Genomic DNA, 19,594 nt, shown 5'->3' on the forward strand with positions numbered 1-19,594 from the left:
TTGGGCATCATTGTCATTATCACATAAATCACATTTATTTAAATGAATAGGAATTCTGGCTTCCCCACATTCAGAACACAGTCTATCTGGTAGTTCAGACATGTTAAACAGGCATAAACTTGAACAGAAAGTACAAAAAACGTTTTAAAATAAAACCGTTACTGTCACTTTAAATTTTAAACTGAACACACTTTATTACTGCAATTGCGAAAAAACATGAAGGAATTGTTCAAAATTCACCAAATTTTCACCACAGCGTCTTAAAGCTTTGAAAATATTGCACACCAATTTTGGAAGCTTTAACCCTTAAAATAACGGAACCGGAGCCGTTTTAAGCTTTAAACCCCTTTACAGTCCCTGGTATCTGCTTTGCTGAGACCCAACCAAACCCAAAGGGGAATACGAAACCAAATGACGCCTTCAGAAGTCTTTTATAAGTATCAGAGCTCCTCTCACATGCGACTGCATGCCATGCCTCTCAAAAACAAGTGCGCAACACCGGCGCGAAAATGAGACTCTGCCTATGCTTTGGGAAAGCCCCTAAAGAATAAGGTGTCTAAAACAGTGCCTGCCGATATTATTATATCAAAATACCCATATAAAATGATTCCTCAAGGCTAAATATGTGTTAATAATCAATCGATTTAGCCCAGAAAAAGTCTACAGTTTAAATAAGCCCTTGTGAAGCCCTTATTTACAATCGTAATAAACATGGCTTACCGGATCCCATAGGGAAAATGACAGCTTCCAGCATTACATCGTCTTGTTAGAATGTGTCATACCTCAAGCAGTAAGAGACTGCACACTGTTCCCCCAACTGAAGTTAATTGCTCTCAACAGTCCTGTGTGGAACAGCCATGGATTTTAGTTACGGTTGCTAAAATCATTTTCCTCATACAAACAGAATTCTTCATCTCTTTTCTGTTTCTGAGTAAATAGTACGTACCAGCACTATTTGAAAATAACAAACTCTTGATTGAATAATGAAAAACTACAGTTAAACACTAAAAAACTCTAAGCCATCTCCGTGGAGATGTTGCCTGTACAACGGCAAAGAGAATGACTGGGGTAGGCGGAGCCTAGGAGGGATCATGTGACCAGCTTTGCTGGGCTCTTTGCCATTTCCTGTTGGGGAAGAGAATATCCCACAAGTAAGGATGACGCCGTGGACCGGACACACCTATGTTGGAGAAATATATTTCCTGTTTCAATTTAAAGGACAGTCTACACCAGAATTTTTATTGTTTAAAAAAAAAGATAGATAGATAATCCCTTTATTACCCATTCCCCAGTTTTGCATAACCAACACGATTATATCAATATAATTTTTACCTCTGTGATTACCTTGTATCTAAGCCTCTGCAAACTGCCCCCTTTTTTCAGTTCTTTTGACAGACTTGCATTTTAGCCAATCAGTGCTGACTCCTAGGTAACTCTACATGCATGAGCACAGTATTATCTATATGACACACATAAATGAATGCCCTCTATTGGTGAAAAACTGTCAAAACGCATTCAGATTAGAAGCAGTCTTCAAAGGCTTACAAATTACTATATGAGCCTACCTAGGTTTAGCTTTCAACTAAGAATACCAAGAGAACAAAGCAAATTGGTGATAAAAGTAAATTGGAAAGGTGTTTAAAATGATATGCCCTATCTGAATCATGAAAGTTTATTTTGGAATAGACTGTCCCTTGAAATTATTTTTACTTAAAAAAGAAAAGAAAAGAAAAAAAAGATTAGTGCATATGTTTTAATGTTTAATAGTGAAATTTTTTCTAGGCGAAGAAAAATAAATTTGGATTATTTGCATGAACTGGCATAGTTTATCTTATCTACACTTTCTATGCTCTTTCAGCCTTTTTCATTTCCAGCTTGGCCAAACATTCAGCTTGTGAGCAGATGAAGAAAGTTCCTAATTTAGGAGAGCTTTAACAATTATAAAATGCATATGGATGATCAAGGCCACAGGAGAAAGGTCTCACGTAAGGTCACTCAATAACAGTACTGCTGTAATATCAGACATATGATAAAAAAGAAAGAGGTATATGATTTGGTTTTATATTCATACAGGTCTATCAGTTAATCACTGTTTCCATGGTGAAGACCTGAATGCAACTTGGGCATCTGACACTTCATTTGAAAGAGGGACTTACTTTCCTTTCATTTAAGGGGGCCCTTGTCCTGCTAGGTAAAAAAAAGGAAGGAAATTAAGGACTCTTAAGATTTACAGGACGTCTGGTGACGTCACGCCTGTGAGCCGGGTGCATCAGAGTGCGGCGCCTGTTGAAGCAGCTTGGTTGAGCGTGGATGCTCCGAGCGAGAAATACAGATTGGAGGCAGCACAGAGAACTCTCACCTAAGGGCTCCTGCAAACACAGGTCAGCATTTATTTTAAAATAACTTTCCAATTCACTTATATTATAAGTTTTACTTTATTCTCTTGGTATCCTTTATTAAAAGGAGCTGCCATGCACTATTGGGAGCTAGCTAAGCAAATTGGTAAGCCAATGATAAGAGGTATATAAATGCATCCACCAATCAGCAGCTAGCCTGTAGCTTTTGAGCCTACCTAGTTATGTTTTTCAATAAAGGATACCAAGAGTACTCAGCTAACAAAACTTCAACACTAAAAGGGAAATTGAAATGGAAAAATTACATACTCTAATTTGGAAGGTTATATTTTTGCACTACTCACCTTGGAACTCTGTGTTTAACTACTGCAAAGGGGTAAAGCAATGGTAAATCTTTCTACATTTTTCAGAGGCTTTCCAGGACAAGGTTTCATAAGAGGTGTCGTCCACCAATGTTTTGTGGCAGCCCTTCCTGGAGTCATTCTGAAGTAATCAATGACTCTAGACTAGTCATCAGAAGCCATCCTGAAGTATGCCCACAGGCCAAAATATTTAAATGAGATGACTCTAGTCATTCACTGGCTGTTCATGCTTGTGAAGTAATCAGTAAGGTACATTCAAAAATGGGAGAAAGGAAAGGGGAGGGAGGAGGAGAATGGCACTACAGAAAGATGACCCGGTAATTGTATGGAAAAATCAAATCAAATATCAATAGGGTAGGGTGCTGTACACAAAGTGAATGTGAAAAAGGGTAGAGGTGTGAGCCTACTGGAATGGGGTGTAACTATTAGCACTCTTTATCTTAAATACCCTTATGTTCAGGAAAGTGAAAAATGTTGGAATCAGTACCAACAAATACATATATGAGACACTTAATTCCCCTTGAGGGAACAATAAGGATTGAAAATCAAAACTTTATTGGTTACATTACAATGGGAAAGAACAAATTTAAAAACAAAGTGAAAAACAGATGGGTTTTTAAATGAAAAGGTATTAGGGCTAGCAGGGGAAGAATGTAATGCCCTTCTGAGTTTAAAAATATAAATGGAATGGCTGGGAAATAATACCTCCAGTAAATTCAAGAATCGAATCACTCAAAAGATGGGGTTAATTAAGTATAAACTAAAGGCAAGGACAAAGTAATATGGTATCAAAAGTTATTGTCAAAACATAGTAGTTTACCTATCAAATGGTAGGTATTTCGGCGCTGGACTGTCATTGGGCAGGATCAGACTGCTATGCTACAGGATATTTTTTCTCTGTGAAGGGGCATAGTGTGCAAAAAGAATGCGCACCCTGAGGAGTTACAATAAAAATGAACAGGCATGGAAGTTATTCTGGCTCTTGTTCTATCTCATGGAGGGCTGTTCTCTCCCTTTCGATTTTTATCAAATGGTCTGCTCTCTGCAATCAAGCGTATGTAGTATAACTCGAGTTATACTACATATGCTTGGTTGCAGATAGCAGACCATTTGATAGGTAAACTACTATGTTTTGACAATAACTTTTGATACCATATTACTTTGTCCTTGCCTTTAGTTTATACTTAATTAACCCCATCTTTTGAGTGATTTGATACTTGAAATTACTGGAGGTATTATTTCCCAGCCATTCCATTTATATTTTTAAACTCAGAAGGGCATTACATTCTTCCCCTGCTAGCCCTAATACCTTTTCATTTCAAAACTCATCTGTTTTCCATTTTGTTTTTAAATTTGTTCTTTCCCATTTTAATATAACCAATAAAGTTTTGATTTTTAACCCTTATTGTTCCCTCAAGGGGAATTAACAGTGTCTCATATACTTGTCATATACATTTTTTACCTTTCTAAACATAAGGCTATTTAAGATGAGGAGTGCTAATATGTAATCAGTAAGGTGATCTGCTAATCATTCTGAAGTCATCATACAGAATTTTTTACCTTAGCTGATGACTTTACAAGTCTGATGATGTGCAAATGACTTCTAAAGTAGGTTGATGATCAACAAATGACTCCAGGATGGTCTCTAAAGTAATCCTGTTTGTTTTGGGAGGTTAAAAAAAAAAAAAGAAACAGGACAGTAGGCATGTAGCAGATGAGGTCAGGACAAAGTCATGACATGTCCTGGGCAGAGCAGGACAAGTACCTTAATAAATGTTACATTTGGCCATGAACATTGCAAGCTGGAGAGCGGGCAAATCTCCCAACATGTAACCATACTGTAGGATCCAAGAAAGATGGGCAATCAGCAGTTGCATGATGTGCCATTCCCCTGCACAGGAGCTGTAATGCTAGAATTTTAATTCCAGATGAGTAGAGCATATAAATGACATGCTCTAGTCTAAACTAATTAGAGCATGTAAATATTCCAGTACAATGACCCTTTAAAAACTGCACCCGCTCTGCCCAAGAAACAAATACATTTTCTGAATAAGGTGGTGTGATCCTATTTCTAGAAAGTCATGCTTGCATGCAGTGTATTACATGGATATTAAAAGCCAAGTAATTACAAGAAATGTTGTCTTGATGTAGAATATTATCCAAGACTAAACATTTGTAAAACAAATTAACATTTTGTTTGCTACATTTGTTTTTCATTAGCCAAACTGCACCCACTCCTTGCCTTATTTGGAGGAGCCAATCCAGACATCAGCTAATAAGGCTAGTCACAGTAATTATTTAGGTATAAAGTGAATTGTTTTGCATGTGTTATCAGTTCAATCCAAGTAGGGAAAGATATGTAGCAGAGTTCGCCCTGAGAAATCTGCAGTGTTCATTTCTAGCTCTGAGAATTAGAAAATCCACAAATGTCAGAGCTAAATTACATTAAAAAAATGGGAACATGATTACTGGAAGTATATTGTAAAGTTGTTTCACTTGCACAGCTAAACATTTTAAACAAATTTCAAGGTGTTTATGTTTTTGTCCCTTTAATATGTGTCTAATTTCCCATATTCAAATACTGAAATCAAGAATACCCCTGCTTTCCTGTGTAAGAGTAGGAAATAATAGTTTATTGTTGCTAGTATTTTCGATGTTAATTGCTTACATTAAATTATGGGAACAAAAAGTTACAGCATGAAAAGTAAAGTGATGTGGTTTAGGCTGAGACTGTAACAGTGACCGCGCTGTAATTCATCACTTTGCTTCACTGGCTCATTGCAGACAACAGGATTAGCTGCAAATGTTTTTACTCATTCTGTAGTCAGACATCTGTGTATTTGGATATTTGCCTGGTGCAGATTCTGCACAAATCACTTACTGTATATAGGACGCCCCCTGGTCCCGCCATCGTTAGATCGCATACAAATCTCTCAAACACTATGCCATACTCAGTACTAGATTCCCTTTACACGCCGGGGTGTATGTTAGAGTGCTATAAAGATTCGCAGGAAGGGGCGGGATCACCACAACTGACACTGACACACCAAGACCATTTTTGACAGCTACGGAAGCCGTCCAGGTTCAAACGATCTGCACACCCAGCAACCTGTTTCCGCTACGGAAGCCGAACGAGGTCTAGATTAACCAATTGGAAAAACGCTTCCGTTCTGTGTAGTAGTTGTTTTGAGATTACCACGTGGTTATGTTAGAACGTCGATCAAGTGGAATTCTGCGGGTTTTAATGTTTAAGAATAGTAGAAATGGCAGAAGAAGCTGATGGTGTAGGATTGACAGATCAGCTAGACTCTGTGCTAAGTAATCTGTATGATTTTGGTAAGTGATTTCATTTACTGGTTCATTGATCAACTAAAGCGTTGTTTGCGGTTTCTCACAGAAGTGCAAATGATCTATTGGGAAACAACTCATAGAATGATTTATTCTTTATAAATTGAAAGATAGCTCAAATAATGAAGAGAAGGGAAAAACCATAGCGTGTAAAACTGACCGTGACCACTGATTTTAAGATTATGCTTTACAGATTTTTGAAAATGCTATCAGGATATAACCCCCCCCACACACCCACACACACCACACACACACACACACACCACACACCACACACACACACCACACACACACACCCACACACACCCACCCACACACACACCACACACACACACCCACACACACCACACACACCACACACACACACCACACACACACCACACACACACACCACACACACACACACACCACACACACACCCACACACACACCACACACACACACACACACAATATTTTGGGATTCAGACAGAGCATGCCATTTTTAAAAAGTTTAACATTTTCGTCTATTATCAAATTTGCTTCGTTCCCATGATATTCTGTATCGAAGAGATACCTAGGTAGGCATCTGGAGCACAACATGACAGGAAATAACGCTGCCATCTAGTGTTCTTGCAAATGGATGACATCCTTGCAAAACTGCTGCCATATAGTGCTCCAGAATTGGGCCAGCTCATAAGTATATGTCCCTGCTTTTCAAGAAAAGATACCAAGAGAACAAAAATATTATTAGAAGTAAATTAGAAAGTTGTTTAAAATCACATGCTCTGTGTGAATAATGAAATAAAATGGTGGTTACATATCCCTTTAAAGTCATTGTAAAGTTTAATGAATAAGTGCCCGGTATCGAAAAAATAATCTTAAAAACAGTGGCACTTTCATTCATTAAACTTTACAAAGATGCTTATTATATAAAATACTTACCTTTGCGTTATGGTAAATATAACGCCGATCCTCCATCCGCATCTCCTGCTTTCATTAGCATATGGATGACAATCCGACTTCCTCCAATCGTTGCACACCTCATGAGCTGGGCGACAAAGGGGGCACACAATGATTGGAAGAAGGCGGATTCGTTGTCAATCTGCTAAAAAAAAAAAAAAAGCTGGAGGACCGGTGCTATGTTTACCATAACACAAAGGTAAGTATTTTAACCCTTTAATGACAGGGTCATTTTGTCTACATCGGAACAACGTTCCGATGTAAACAAATTGAAATCTCGCGATCGTGCACGTGATCGAGAGCTTTCAATGATTTGATCGGGTCAGGGGGACGTCCCTATGAAGCTAGGCACGCCCTCCAGACCGTGATCCCGACCAGGAAGCGCCGTTGGCTTCAGGACAGCCAAACGGCTTGGACGTTCTATTCCGTCCTAACAGCGCTAAAGCCCCGGCGTGGTTAGAACGGAATAGAACGCTGCAACGGCGTTAAAAGGTTAAAGTGAAGGTTAACTTTGATGAATGAAAGCCCGTTTTTTTAAAATACTATTAAAAACAGGGGCACTTTCATTCATCAAAGTTTAGAAAGCAGCCGTTGTGTTTAAAAACTTACCTCTCTCCCCTTCACAGCCGGAGCAGCTTCCCCCGCCCAGAGATCCTCTCTTCACACGTCAGCAATGACTAATCCGGCTTCCTCCAATCACGGCATGGCCTAAGGCAATGATTCCCCTGGGGAGAAAGCCGTGATTGCAGGAAGCCTGATTAGTCGTGAAAAGAAGAAAGGTAAGTTTTTAAACAAAACAGCTGCTTTCTAAACTTTGATGAATGAAAGTGCCCCTGTTTTTAATAGTATTTTTAAAAACCGGGCTTTCATTCATCAAAGTTTACCTTCACTTTAAAAAAAATAAGAGTCTTTGTAAAGTTTAATGAATGAAAGTGCCAGTGTTTTTAAGATTATTTTTAGATACCAGGCACTTATTCATTAAACTTTACAATCACTTTAACATATTTTGTAAAAGATAAAATAAGTATCAGTGTTTTCCAGGATTTGTGCAGCTGTTCCCAAGCAATAATACTTTCAGTAGTTTTATACCGTTTGCCTTTTGACAAGCAACTTGATATACTTTTGATTTAGAAGAGTAGTATTTTTTTATATAAATGTAATGATAAACATCAGGTTTGTAATATGCTTGTAAAAAGCTATGCCAATGGGTCCCAGAGCAAAAGGATCTGAATCACTGTGCTAAGGTTCCAGATAAACAAATGTTTCTGAGTAAACTGAAGAGACATAAAAAGGATAAAGTAAAACAATAAATAGTTATGATATATACAGAACATGCAATTTTTAATCAACCTTTCAATTTACTTCTATTATTAAATTTGCTTTGTTTTTTTGGTATTCTTTATTGAACAGTAAACATCGGTAGACTGATATCAGTGTGCAAATTTCTTTAGTACTCTATGGCAGCAGTGTTTGCAACTATGTATACCATTACTATAAACATTGTTTCAAACACTACTGCCAGATAACTGAAGACGTGCTTGCTCTAGAGCTCATCTAGGATTGCTCTTTAACAAAAGGATACAAAGAGGACAAAGCAAACTTGATAATAGAAGTACATTTGAAAGTTGTTTAAAATGTCATCCAATCCATTTAAAGCAATAGTCTAGTCAAAATTAAACTTTCATGGTTCAGATAGAGCTTGCAATTTTAAACAGCATTACAATTTACTTCTATTATCTAATTTGCTTCATTCTCTAGATATCCTGTGTTGAAGAAATAGCAATGCACATGGGTGAGCCAATCACACTAGGGATCTATGTGTAACCAGCAAACAGCAGCTACTGAGCCTATCTAGATATGCTTTTCAGCAAAGGATATCAAGAGATTGAAGCACATAAAATAAAATAAGTAAATTGGAAAGTTGTTTAAAATCGCATGCTCTATTTGAATCATGAAAAACAAGAAAAAAGAAAAATGTTGGGTTTCATGTCCTTTAAGTAATCTCAAAACATGATTTTCAGATTTTAGACATTATTTATTAGGATAACAAAACAAGATTGCGTTTGGCACACCAGATGTTCTATCTTCAGTGTTTTGGTTTTAAAAAATGATCTAGTATTAACGGTCACTAAACCGGTTGAGCATCTAATTTTCACACTAATGAAACTATGATTTTTTTTGTTTAACCCCTGCCAAGAGGGTAAACACATGTTTAGAATCCTACTTGGGAACAGCAGTGCTCTGCGGAAACACCTGCTGATCCAGTCAGCAGCGCTAGTCGTATGATCCAGCTGTGCGGCTTGTGTTGCTAAATGGATCAGCAGCAGTTTCTACTCTGGGCCAGCAATGCTCTGTGGGTCCCGAGCTGGACTTTAACCATGTGATTACACCTTTGTGGAGGTTAAACGCATAGCATTACAGGGTCACTAATGTTAAAATTACTTGCTCAAACAGATTAGAGTGTGTAATTTTTAACGCTATAATAGTCTGAAACGCTCTGAAACTGGATTTCAACATAGCAGCACCCATGACTATAGAGAGGCAGAGGATAGCTTGTATGTAATATATAATATATATATGCATTTCTTCACTTTAAAAATGTTGTGCAACATTTTAGCTTGTCTGACATTTTTTCAGAGCCACTGGCTCCTAGAATTTTACCCCTGATCCTAACTTTTTGGGGTTATTCTCCATATACCTATATATAAATACTATTGTCTGACTCCTACTTATGCCTGGCTCCTAAATATTTTTACTGGCTCCTAAATTTTAAACAGATTTATTGACCCTTGGCATAAATTATGTCAGAGATAGGGTTATAGTTAACCTATCAACAGCCCAAACCTTAAAGGGACAGAATACTCCAATTTTAATTTAACTGTATGTAAAATACACTACTATAAATAACATGCACAGATACTGATATACAAATCCAGTGTAAAACCTTTTAAAAACGTACTTTGAAGCTCTCAATTTAACACTGTTGATGAGATTAGTCTGGAACACCCACTGAAAGGGGCTGAGAGCAGACCCCCCTCACCTGCATATGAAAAGACCCATTATACAAAAAGAAGCAGTCTGAAGTATGTGTACATCGGTATACATCTAAAACTTTGGGGCTTGGTTAGGAGTCAATCAGCTCAATGTTATTTAAAAATAAGCAAAACTATACATTTTTACAAAAACACTCCTAGATGAAGTTTTGGCCTATATAAATGGATCATCTACAAAACATTAATGCATAGAAAAATCTAGTGTACAATGTCCCTTTAACAAAACTAAGGATCTTGACTTTTTTAACATGCTATAGATATATTTTGTTTAATATAATATATATACTATTTTACAGACATAGATCATGTTTATTTGATTAATAAAAGCATAGAAATTGTACCTTTTTTTTGTTTAATATTATATAATATATTTTAAAAACTTTTTTTTTTTTTTACTTCTAATTACAGGCGAGGATTTTGTTTTTGCCAAAAAGAAAGCAAAGAAGTCAACAGAAAATCAGGGACTCTCAAAAACAAAGGAACCTGGGAAACAAAATGGTTTAAAGAACAAACCTCTTGAGCCAACAGCGTGCTCTAAAGCGCAAGAAAAAAAATGCATCTCACTTTTTTGAATCCATCAAGGATGAACTGTGTAACCAGACCAAAACCACAGAGATGTCTTCCGAAGGTTCTTGTGGTGATGCTGGTTCAAAGCAAACACAACACAGTGTTGAAGTGGTTACATTTGTTAGCCGTAGGGACAAAAAGAAAACCTTTGTAGAAGCTGATCAAGAAAAGATGCCAGAGGTAACCACATGGGGTATCTTTTTTATCAAAATAATGTTGTCTTAATTTTGATAATAATATTAAAGTAAAACTAAACATAAATAGTGCTAGAGAAACCATTAACAGGTTGTATGTTTAATAAAAGGGTCTCTGAAACGTTAGCAGATCATAATTTTCACCATCGTGTCCATTTAAAGGGACATGGAACCGAAAGTATTACTTGATACAGACAGAGCATACAATTGTAAACAAATTTCCAATTTACTTCCATATTCTTAATGTTATTTTTTATACATGATATCTCTGTTGCTCATCTCAATTATATTCCGTTACCATCATTGACCCAGTGATTTACTGTTAAGGGAAGGCCATTTTGAACTCTCCATCTGCGCTATCAGCTACATTTTATATGTACTATAAATGATGCCTTATACCTTCTTATGACACAGCTAAGAAAGCTGCATTTATTACTTGGCCAAGTAGCAATGTTATAGATCCTGTAGTCCTGAAGCGGTTCTATATTTTTTAATATCATTTTTTTGTTTTAAAATATAAACACTTTTTTTGTTTTTGTTTTTTTATAGGACGAGCTGGATGCAAAAGTCAAAGAAGAAAGTAATAACACATTTAATTTTGAGAAGGTATGTCCTATGTCCTAATGCGTGTGCCTATCTGCAATTTCAGTATTCTATATATTCTGATTTATGTTGTGTTTAACTTTTGTGGTGTCCAAATGATACTGCTGACAAAAAGAGGCCGATTACCAAATATTTGTCGGACCTGATCCGACAGACGTCGCTGAATGCGGAGAGCAATACGCTCTACGTATTCATCATTGCAGTGCAACGCCACCCCCCTGCAGACTCAAGGCCAATGGGCCGCCAGCAGGGAGGTGTCAATCAACCCCGATCGTACTCGACCGGGTTGAATTGTGGCGATTCCTGTCCGCCTCATCAGAGCAGGTGGACAGGGTTATGGAGCAGCGGTCTTTAGACCGCTGCTCAATAACATGTGTTTTTTGGCGAGTCTGAAGACTCGCCAGAAACACGGGCCCTCAAGCTCCATCCGGATCTTGATAAATGGGCCTCTATATCTCAAGAGTATTGTATATAGTTTGTCAAATGTTGTGTTCTCTAGTAGCAATAGTACCCCAATCTGAAAACCTCTTCCTTTTGTGTAAAATTGGTGCTTGTCTCACACTCCATAGAGAAGCCAAAAAGCAAATTACGGAACCTTCAATTGCTGCAAATCAATTGGTGGTGTAGACAATTTGCAGCATTTTAAAAACCTAGATTACAGTGATTGCTTTTTGGCCTCTCGGGAACGTGGGATAGCACCTTGTTTACACTAAAACAAGGGGCGTTTTAATTTCCCATTAAAGTGCTAGTAGATAGAAATTTTGTTTTCAGGGGAGACTCAACTCACCACCCTCTGCAATATCCACCTATGAAGAGTTTTGCAGTTATGCTTGGGCCTGTGCCCTTTGCTGCTCTAGGCAAACGTGTAGAACGGAGAAAGCCCACTGGGAAAGAAAAACACCCTATGGTGTTTCTGGTATCTTAGGTTTAATAGCTCAATAGAAAGGCTTGTTCTCCTGTGGTGACTGCCCAAGCAGAGTGGCACTGTGGAGGACAAAACCCCAGGTCAAGTAGTGTGATCTGTATAGGCCCAGGATGGCATTTGTTCTATTACAGGTAACGAGGGACTGTTGGTTGTAAGTTTCCCTTTTTTTACCAGGCAGAATAACTGCTGAAGTGGTCTTGTTGGTTTTCAGTCTAAAGAGGGATATAGCTGAGAAACTCTGCAAAAGGACACAAACCTCACATTGTGTTTATGAGGGTTGTTCAATGCTCAATGAAATGGTATTAACTTGCTTCAATATGATAATTTAGTAGATGCTGCAGCAATTAGGTAAAGTGGTAGATATTGAGCACTATGCTCTCGATTTATCAAAGGCTTCGCCTCGCTATGACTGCAGGTTCTGCCAAGAGAACCTGCAGTCAGTATTTATCAAGCAGCGGTTATCGGCTTCCGTAACTCTTCTCCACCTCTTAGGTTTAGAATTTCAATCTCCTTGGTCTCGTCCGACCGGGGAAATTGACATCTCCTGCCCGTGCGTGATTGGCTGTGCACAGGCAGGGGGGCGCCGTTTGCGCAAAATTCTGCCAGCCAGAGGCCGAACTGCGGCGGATATGTACGCCCCTGTCCGCTGATGCTTGATAAATCGAGCCCTCAGTATGTAGGTACAATGTTGGATGCCAAAGCTCCATGAATCTGCATCCTGCTATTTTGGTGGCTTTCTTACAGTGATTTAACCTCTTGATGGCCAGTAACAAATCAGTGTTTTACCCCGTTTATTGCCAGAAACATATGGAGCTGTGATTTAACTCCAGGATTGCCCAGAAACAAAATGAATCACCTATCACAATACACTGTCACTGTTATCAGCGCTCAATGGATGATCCCTGAGTCTGGTTGCAGCATGAATATGCAGTATCCAGGCAAAAATGACTATACTAGTTTTTGCCATAAACAGAAGAGTCGCTATGACCCTCTATTTTAAGCAATGTGATTTTTTTGGCACTAAGCCTTGCTTTTACTGAAAGATTAATTCATTGACACAGATTGTAGGGGAATAAATGCCTCTACTTGTATACAACAATTTTATGTGCTTAATTAGTTTTAAAGGGACAGTAAAAAAAAAAAATCTTAATTCAGACAGAGCATGCAATTTTAAACAACTTCCCAATTTAATTCTATTATCAAATTTCTTCACTCTCTTTGTATCCTTTGTTTATGCGTATACCTAGGTAGGCTCAGGAGCAGCAATGAACTTCCAGGAGTTAGGTGGTGATTGGTGGCTGTACTTATAAGGTTCTTGTCATTCTTATCCATTGAGCTCAGCTAACTCCCAGCAGTGCACTACCAAAATAATTAAATAGTTTTGATAATAGAACTACATTGGAAAGTTGTTTAAAATTGTAATGCTCTATCGAAAACATGAAATTTTAATTTTGACTATACTATCCCTTTAATTTACTACTTTGCAATCATAGCAGCATAATAAGCTTGCGGTAGCTTTTAACTCAAAGCAAAGAAATTGATGAATCTGTGGCACTTTATCTCGGAATAAAAAGCAGACCTGGAAAAATTTAAAGACCAGCCATATTTTCAATAACAAAATAACCCCTTAGTGACCACAGCACTTTTCAATTTTCTTACCGTTTGGGACCAGGGCTATTTTTACATTTACTGTACCCACACATATTATATACTGTTTTTCTCGCCATTAAATGGACTTTTAAAGATACCATTATTTTCATCATATTTTATAATTTACTATAAAAAAAAAGTTATAAAATATGATGAAAAAATGGAAAAAAACACTTTTTTTAACCTTGACCCCCAAAATCTGTTACAAATCTACACCACCAAAAACACCCATGCTAAATAGTTTCTAATTTTGTCCTAAGTTTAGAAATACACAATGTTTACATGTTCTTTGCTTTTTTTGCAAGTTTATAGGGCAATAAGTACAAGTAGCACTTTGCTATTTCCAAACCATTTTTTTTTCTTCTTCAAAATTAGCTATAGTTACATTGTAACACTGATATCTGTCAGGAATCCCTGAATTTTACCACCAATCTATGCAAGGTTTGAAGAAAAGAAAAAAAGTGGTGATTTTTTGACAAAATAGCAATTTAAGAATACATTTACTGAGAACGTTACTGAGTACTGCCAAATAACGCCACAATATGTGTTCAGCAACATCTCCTGAGTACAGTGATACCACCCATGTGTTTTGTGTGTGTGTTGGGTTCTCTGGAGGCTAGTTTTCCAACTTGGAATTTTCACATCTGTCATCATGCACCCATGTCCCTATTTGGGACATTTCTGAAGCCAGACAATGTAATTTATCCCCATCAAACCATATATATTTTGAAAAGTAGACACTCTAGGGTATTTGCAATGCTGGTATTATAACACTTTCCATGCACTAATTTAACCACCAGTCTTTGTCAAACTTTTGGGTAGTCATTTTTTTGTGTTATTTGTCACACACATTGTAATTTAGGCATGGATTCTCAGTTCCTGTTATGTGTTACTGCTAAAGAACACCCCAATATGTGTTCAACAACATCTCCTGAGTACAGTGATACCACCTATGCATAGGTTTTCTTGGCTTCTTTGGGGCTTGCAATGCCAAACTTCTGACATGTGTTTGTGATTTATTTTTTCACATTTAACATATCTTCTTTGCCTATCTTCTTTTTGGGAGCCTTTTTACATAACCCAATTTATTTGACACCCCAATGTATTATATATGGAGTGTTTTGATGCAATTGTTTTAGCCCAAAAAATTGGAGAACGTATGTGGTGGTAATTTTTTATTTTTACACACCCATTGATTTTTTACTGTGATTTAGGAGAGCTTGTTGTAAGTTATAACAAGAAAACACTCCAGGTTGTTTTCTGCAACCCCTGAGTACACCTATGCTCCCCATGCATAGGTTTTGCCACAATTCCGGGAAGGTTCAGTTACAATTGTATGACTTGTAATTTTAGTTAAAATTGAGAGTATTTCTTCTGATAGACCTATCTTTAGTTTGGGCCCTATCACATACCCCGGTTTTATTTATTGCCATGAAAGTGTATATTTTTGAAACATTGACACCCCAAGGTATTGTATATGGAGTGCTTTGATTCAACCGTTTGGCCAAAAAAATTGGAGAAAGTGTATGGTGGTAATTCTTCATTTTTTTATTTTTACACACACATTGCTTTTTGACTATGATTTAGGAGAGCCTGTTGTAAGTTATTGCAAGAAAACACTTCAGGTTGTTTTCTGCAATAGGTTTGACAGGGGTTTTGTAAAATACAGCACCAATTTAGAACTTTTAAAAAATAGAACAGTGAAATTTAAAAATCTAGCACAGTAAAAAAAAACTCAGTAACGAAAAACGTAACCAAAAAATAAAAATGTTTAAAGGGGTGTGTGATACTGCTTGAAGCAGTCCCCAATGCAGAGTCCAGGGTGTCCTGGGGCAATCACGACAGTAAAAGGTGGTGTCCTTTCTCTGCCCCTTCTTGTTACAGACTCTGCATTTTTTTCTGCTTTGGCCGCAGTAGGGGGGATTTTGAAAATGAAATGGGTAGCCCCAACTCTGCTCTCTCCCATCACTGCCCAGGGAGCAGGTGCATCTTGGTACAAAATCCCTGAAATGATCTGGAGCTGAAACTGTAAAAAAAGTCAGTTTCATTTGCTTTTTTGAACAACAAAAAAGCGTTGTGGATTCAATCTGCATTAAGTAAATTGCAACCGTTTTGTACCAGGCCTTTGTCTTCCGCATAATTATGTAGGGCTGCAGCTGCTGATCTGCTAGATCAACCCCACCCATATGCCGGTTATAAGCCTTGATGCACACTGGCTTCATTATGCTCTCAGTTCTGCCACGTACAGAGACTCCGCAGTCCTCTCTGTGTGGATGGTGGTAAGAAGGTATTCATCCTTCTTATCTCTGTACTTAACTGCCAACAGCTCCTCTTGGCGCAGAGCTGAGGGTCTCCTCCTTTTGTAGCCGGGTGCGTACAAGTTGTACTGGGAAACCTGCGTGGTTCTTTGGAATTGTACCGTAAGCTGCTGTATCACAACGATACAGGTAGCTTGAACAAAAGGACACCTTGTTCATCAGGGGGTAATTTACAGACAATCTTGCCAGTGGTTCCCATATGTTCTGGGCAGCCTGGAGGGTCAAGGTGGATATCCTTTCCCTCGTACACCCGGAAGGCCTGAGTATACCCAGTCTCGATCTCACAGAGCTTATACACCTTTACTCCATACCTGGAGCGCTTGGAAGGAATATACTGCTTGAATCCCAGCCTTCCCTTGTACTTCATCAGGGATTCATCAACACCATATATTCCTTCCAGGTGTATAAGCCTCTGCAAACCTGGCAGTAAAGTGGGTAATCAGGGGGAGGATTTTAAGTGCATGAAATGAAGAATAATTTCATACCTCGACATACACTGGGAGAATATGGGGCTACTTACTCCAGTTGGAGTGGGTGGAGGGTTTCTTTATGATGCCCATCCGCATAGCAAGTTTTAAATTCTGGCACATTGATGGGGGCCCATTGCTGCTTTGCCAAAAATAGTGTCAGGCTTTGCAGCACGGAACTGATGGGCATATAAATTAGTTTGGGGCGACAATGTTCCCCCAATACAATCATCGGCCAAAAACACCTCTATAAACTGTTGGGGGCCAAATCCTGCCACATTCACATTGATGCCAGAATTTGCAGTGAAGGGTGGGATATCTGACCTCTGGTGATGAGACGTTACTCACTCTTCAGCAGCAATGGGCAGCTGGAGCAACACGTCTCCTTCTGGCAGGGGGGCTAGCAGCCACAGATAACATCACTATCAGTTGCGACTATATCTAATGATGTATCTGAGCATATGGCAGGATTAAAATTGGGGGTCTGAGTCAGACATAGAGGCATCTGACTCTGAAGCAAGGATTGCATACTGTGACATGATTTATTTTTATCTGTCACAGAGAAAAAAAAATTACTATAAAAAAAAAATCACCACAAAGTTTAAATTAACTAAATGGCTCTGAAAAGAGCCTTTGGGTCTCACAAAAAAATGCGCAGAGAGCAAAAAAGTGCTTTTCTGGTACTGCCAGTGATTTATAGTGATTACTGGCAAGCTAGGGGTTAATGGCTCTCAAAAGAAACCTTTGGGTCTCACAATTTTTAACAAATATATTATCTACATCTCTCTCTCCTAAACACAGATCTCTCTCTCCCACAAAAATGCAAGTGAGGAGAGGGGAGGATATCCACACTGGTCTGAGTCAATATTTACAAACGACATGATCAGACAAATGGAATATTTTTTTATTTAAAATTTTATTATAGGGGCAAACTCAGATTGGATGACCCTAGCCTGCCCCTATGATGAGGCAGGGCTAGGGACACTCCCAGAAGCCCCATGATGCACTGGGTATCACCATCTTTGAAGCCACATGGCGGAGGGGGGCTATATGGGGCTATTTTATTATGAAATATATATTTTTTTATTTTAATGTTATTTTATGAAGTGCCTCGACCCACTTACCACAACTTTCAGAGCATCAGAAGCCTGCCCGGTGGCTTCCGATGCTCTGCCCTGACTGCTGGGCTCTACGTGAGCGATCAAAACGGAGCCCGGCAGTCAGGAACAGTATTGCAGGATGCCTCAACATTGAGGCATCGCTGCAATACTGTTTGATCGGCTGGAAGCGATCTCGATCGATTCCAACGCTCAGATTACCCGAGCACCTGTCAGGCATGTCCTTGGTCCTTACCTGACAACCGTTTGTAGGACGTGCCTGACACGTCCTCGGCTCGCCAAGGGGTTTAAAGGAAATATGAAACCTTAATTTTTTTTCTTTCATGATTTAGCTAGAGCATGACATTTTAAGCAACTCTCTAATTTACTCCTATTATTAGTATATTTAGTAAAGTTAAAATTGCATGCTCTATCTGAATCATATAGAAAAAATTTGGGTTTCATATCCCTTTAAGTCTGTAGATTACTGGGATATTCCTTTCTACAATATTTTTTTTTCTGAATTAAATTCTTTTATTTTTATTACAAATGAATATAAAGCCATATTGTTGCTATATAGGCACCCTACAATCCAGTTTCACACCATGTCTCTCTTTCACAATGTGAACATGATTATCCATTGTGTGATCTGGAGAAGACAACTCAAAATATTGTGAGATACAGGCAGCGTCGCTTTACTAACAGAACCACCCCCCTTAAATAGTACGGGCCAGTTGCTGCGGCCCAACGCAAAAATCTTGTGTCCTGGTAGGCCGATCCGGACTTGCACTTTGTTTGTAATTTTGTGGAGTGGAAGAGGGTCACCACCTCAGCCATGTTTTCCTGGACAGTTATGAGTTATACATGCTGCAGAATGTGTAGGGAGGAACATGTGTTTTTGCTGTCCAGCAGTATTATTTATGTGATGTCAAGAAGCAAAATACATGTTCCTACCTCCCACACCCTGCAGCATGTATAACTTATAACTGTCCAGGAAAACATCGCTGAGTGGCAACCCTAAGTGTAATACATGAAAAAAACGCATATTTCAATGTATTAATAATCAGGGATTTGTTTGAAGAAAAAAAAAACTTTAGATCTCAAGCAGGGGTTGGCCTGTTTAACATTTATTTAATATGAATACAATGTATGTTGATAAACAAGGTTAGTCACAGTGCCAAGACTCAGCTTGTGTAAAATTCCTGCTCATCTTAACACTACATGGTGTATGGTTAAGTTGCTTTTCCTGGCGCCACTGGCACCTTCAAATTGTGTCTGGCGCCTTAATTTTATTCTCCTTATCAGTCCCTTTTACAACTGCCGCCTTTATTAATTTTACTTCCCGTTGCGGCTGGCGGTGCGCATTGCAATCTAAGTGGTGCAAGGGGGTGCTACTACGCATGCGCACATCATTTCTGTAGGCGTGCAATCTAATTTAAGAAGTCAGCGCTGGAAGGTTACTGCACATGGCGTTTATTTGGACGCAAGAATGCAGGACCACAAGACGCAAAGCGAGAAGTCTGCTGTTGCTGAAGCGGAGCAGTAGGGCTGATGTGAGCTGTATGATAGAAGACGGGGGTGCTTTGTAAGCAGGGGAAGGCTGTGCGCCTCGTATGGGTGACCTGCTGTGTCTCATATGGGAAGAAGGCTTCGCTACATGGGGGGACGAGAAATCCGTTCTTTAAATTATATAAAACCGTTCTTGGTGTATGTGG

General features: G+C 38.6%; 2 protein-coding genes across 3 annotated transcripts in view; one reads left to right on the forward strand and one right to left on the reverse strand.

Moving 5' to 3' along the window:
• The window catches only part of GNPAT (glyceronephosphate O-acyltransferase), a 203,588-nt gene extending 197,814 nt beyond the window's left edge, over window positions 1-5,774 (reverse strand). The window contains exon 1 of one of the 2 annotated variants that reach the window (XM_053710828.1): window positions 5,598-5,774. In XM_053710828.1, the coding sequence (XP_053566803.1) occupies window positions 5,598-5,627 (30 nt within the window). In that variant the 5' untranslated portion in view covers window positions 5,628-5,774. The remainder of the gene's footprint in view (window positions 1-5,597) is intronic. The other variant, XM_053710827.1, reaches the window with a different exon arrangement.
• Window positions 5,775-5,834: 60 nt separating this feature from the next.
• C4H1orf131 (chromosome 4 C1orf131 homolog) overlaps window positions 5,835-19,594 on the forward strand; it is a 35,211-nt gene continuing 21,451 nt past the window's right edge. The window contains 4 exon segments of the mRNA XM_053710829.1: window positions 5,835-6,052; window positions 10,467-10,592; window positions 10,594-10,805; window positions 11,369-11,425. Of these exon segments, the coding sequence (XP_053566804.1) occupies window positions 5,980-6,052; window positions 10,467-10,592; window positions 10,594-10,805; window positions 11,369-11,425 (468 nt within the window). The 5' untranslated portion in view covers window positions 5,835-5,979.

The sequence above is a fragment of the Bombina bombina genome, chromosome 4 (assembly GCF_027579735.1).
Source record: "Bombina bombina isolate aBomBom1 chromosome 4, aBomBom1.pri, whole genome shotgun sequence".
Taxonomy (NCBI): Eukaryota; Metazoa; Chordata; class Amphibia; order Anura; family Bombinatoridae; genus Bombina; species Bombina bombina.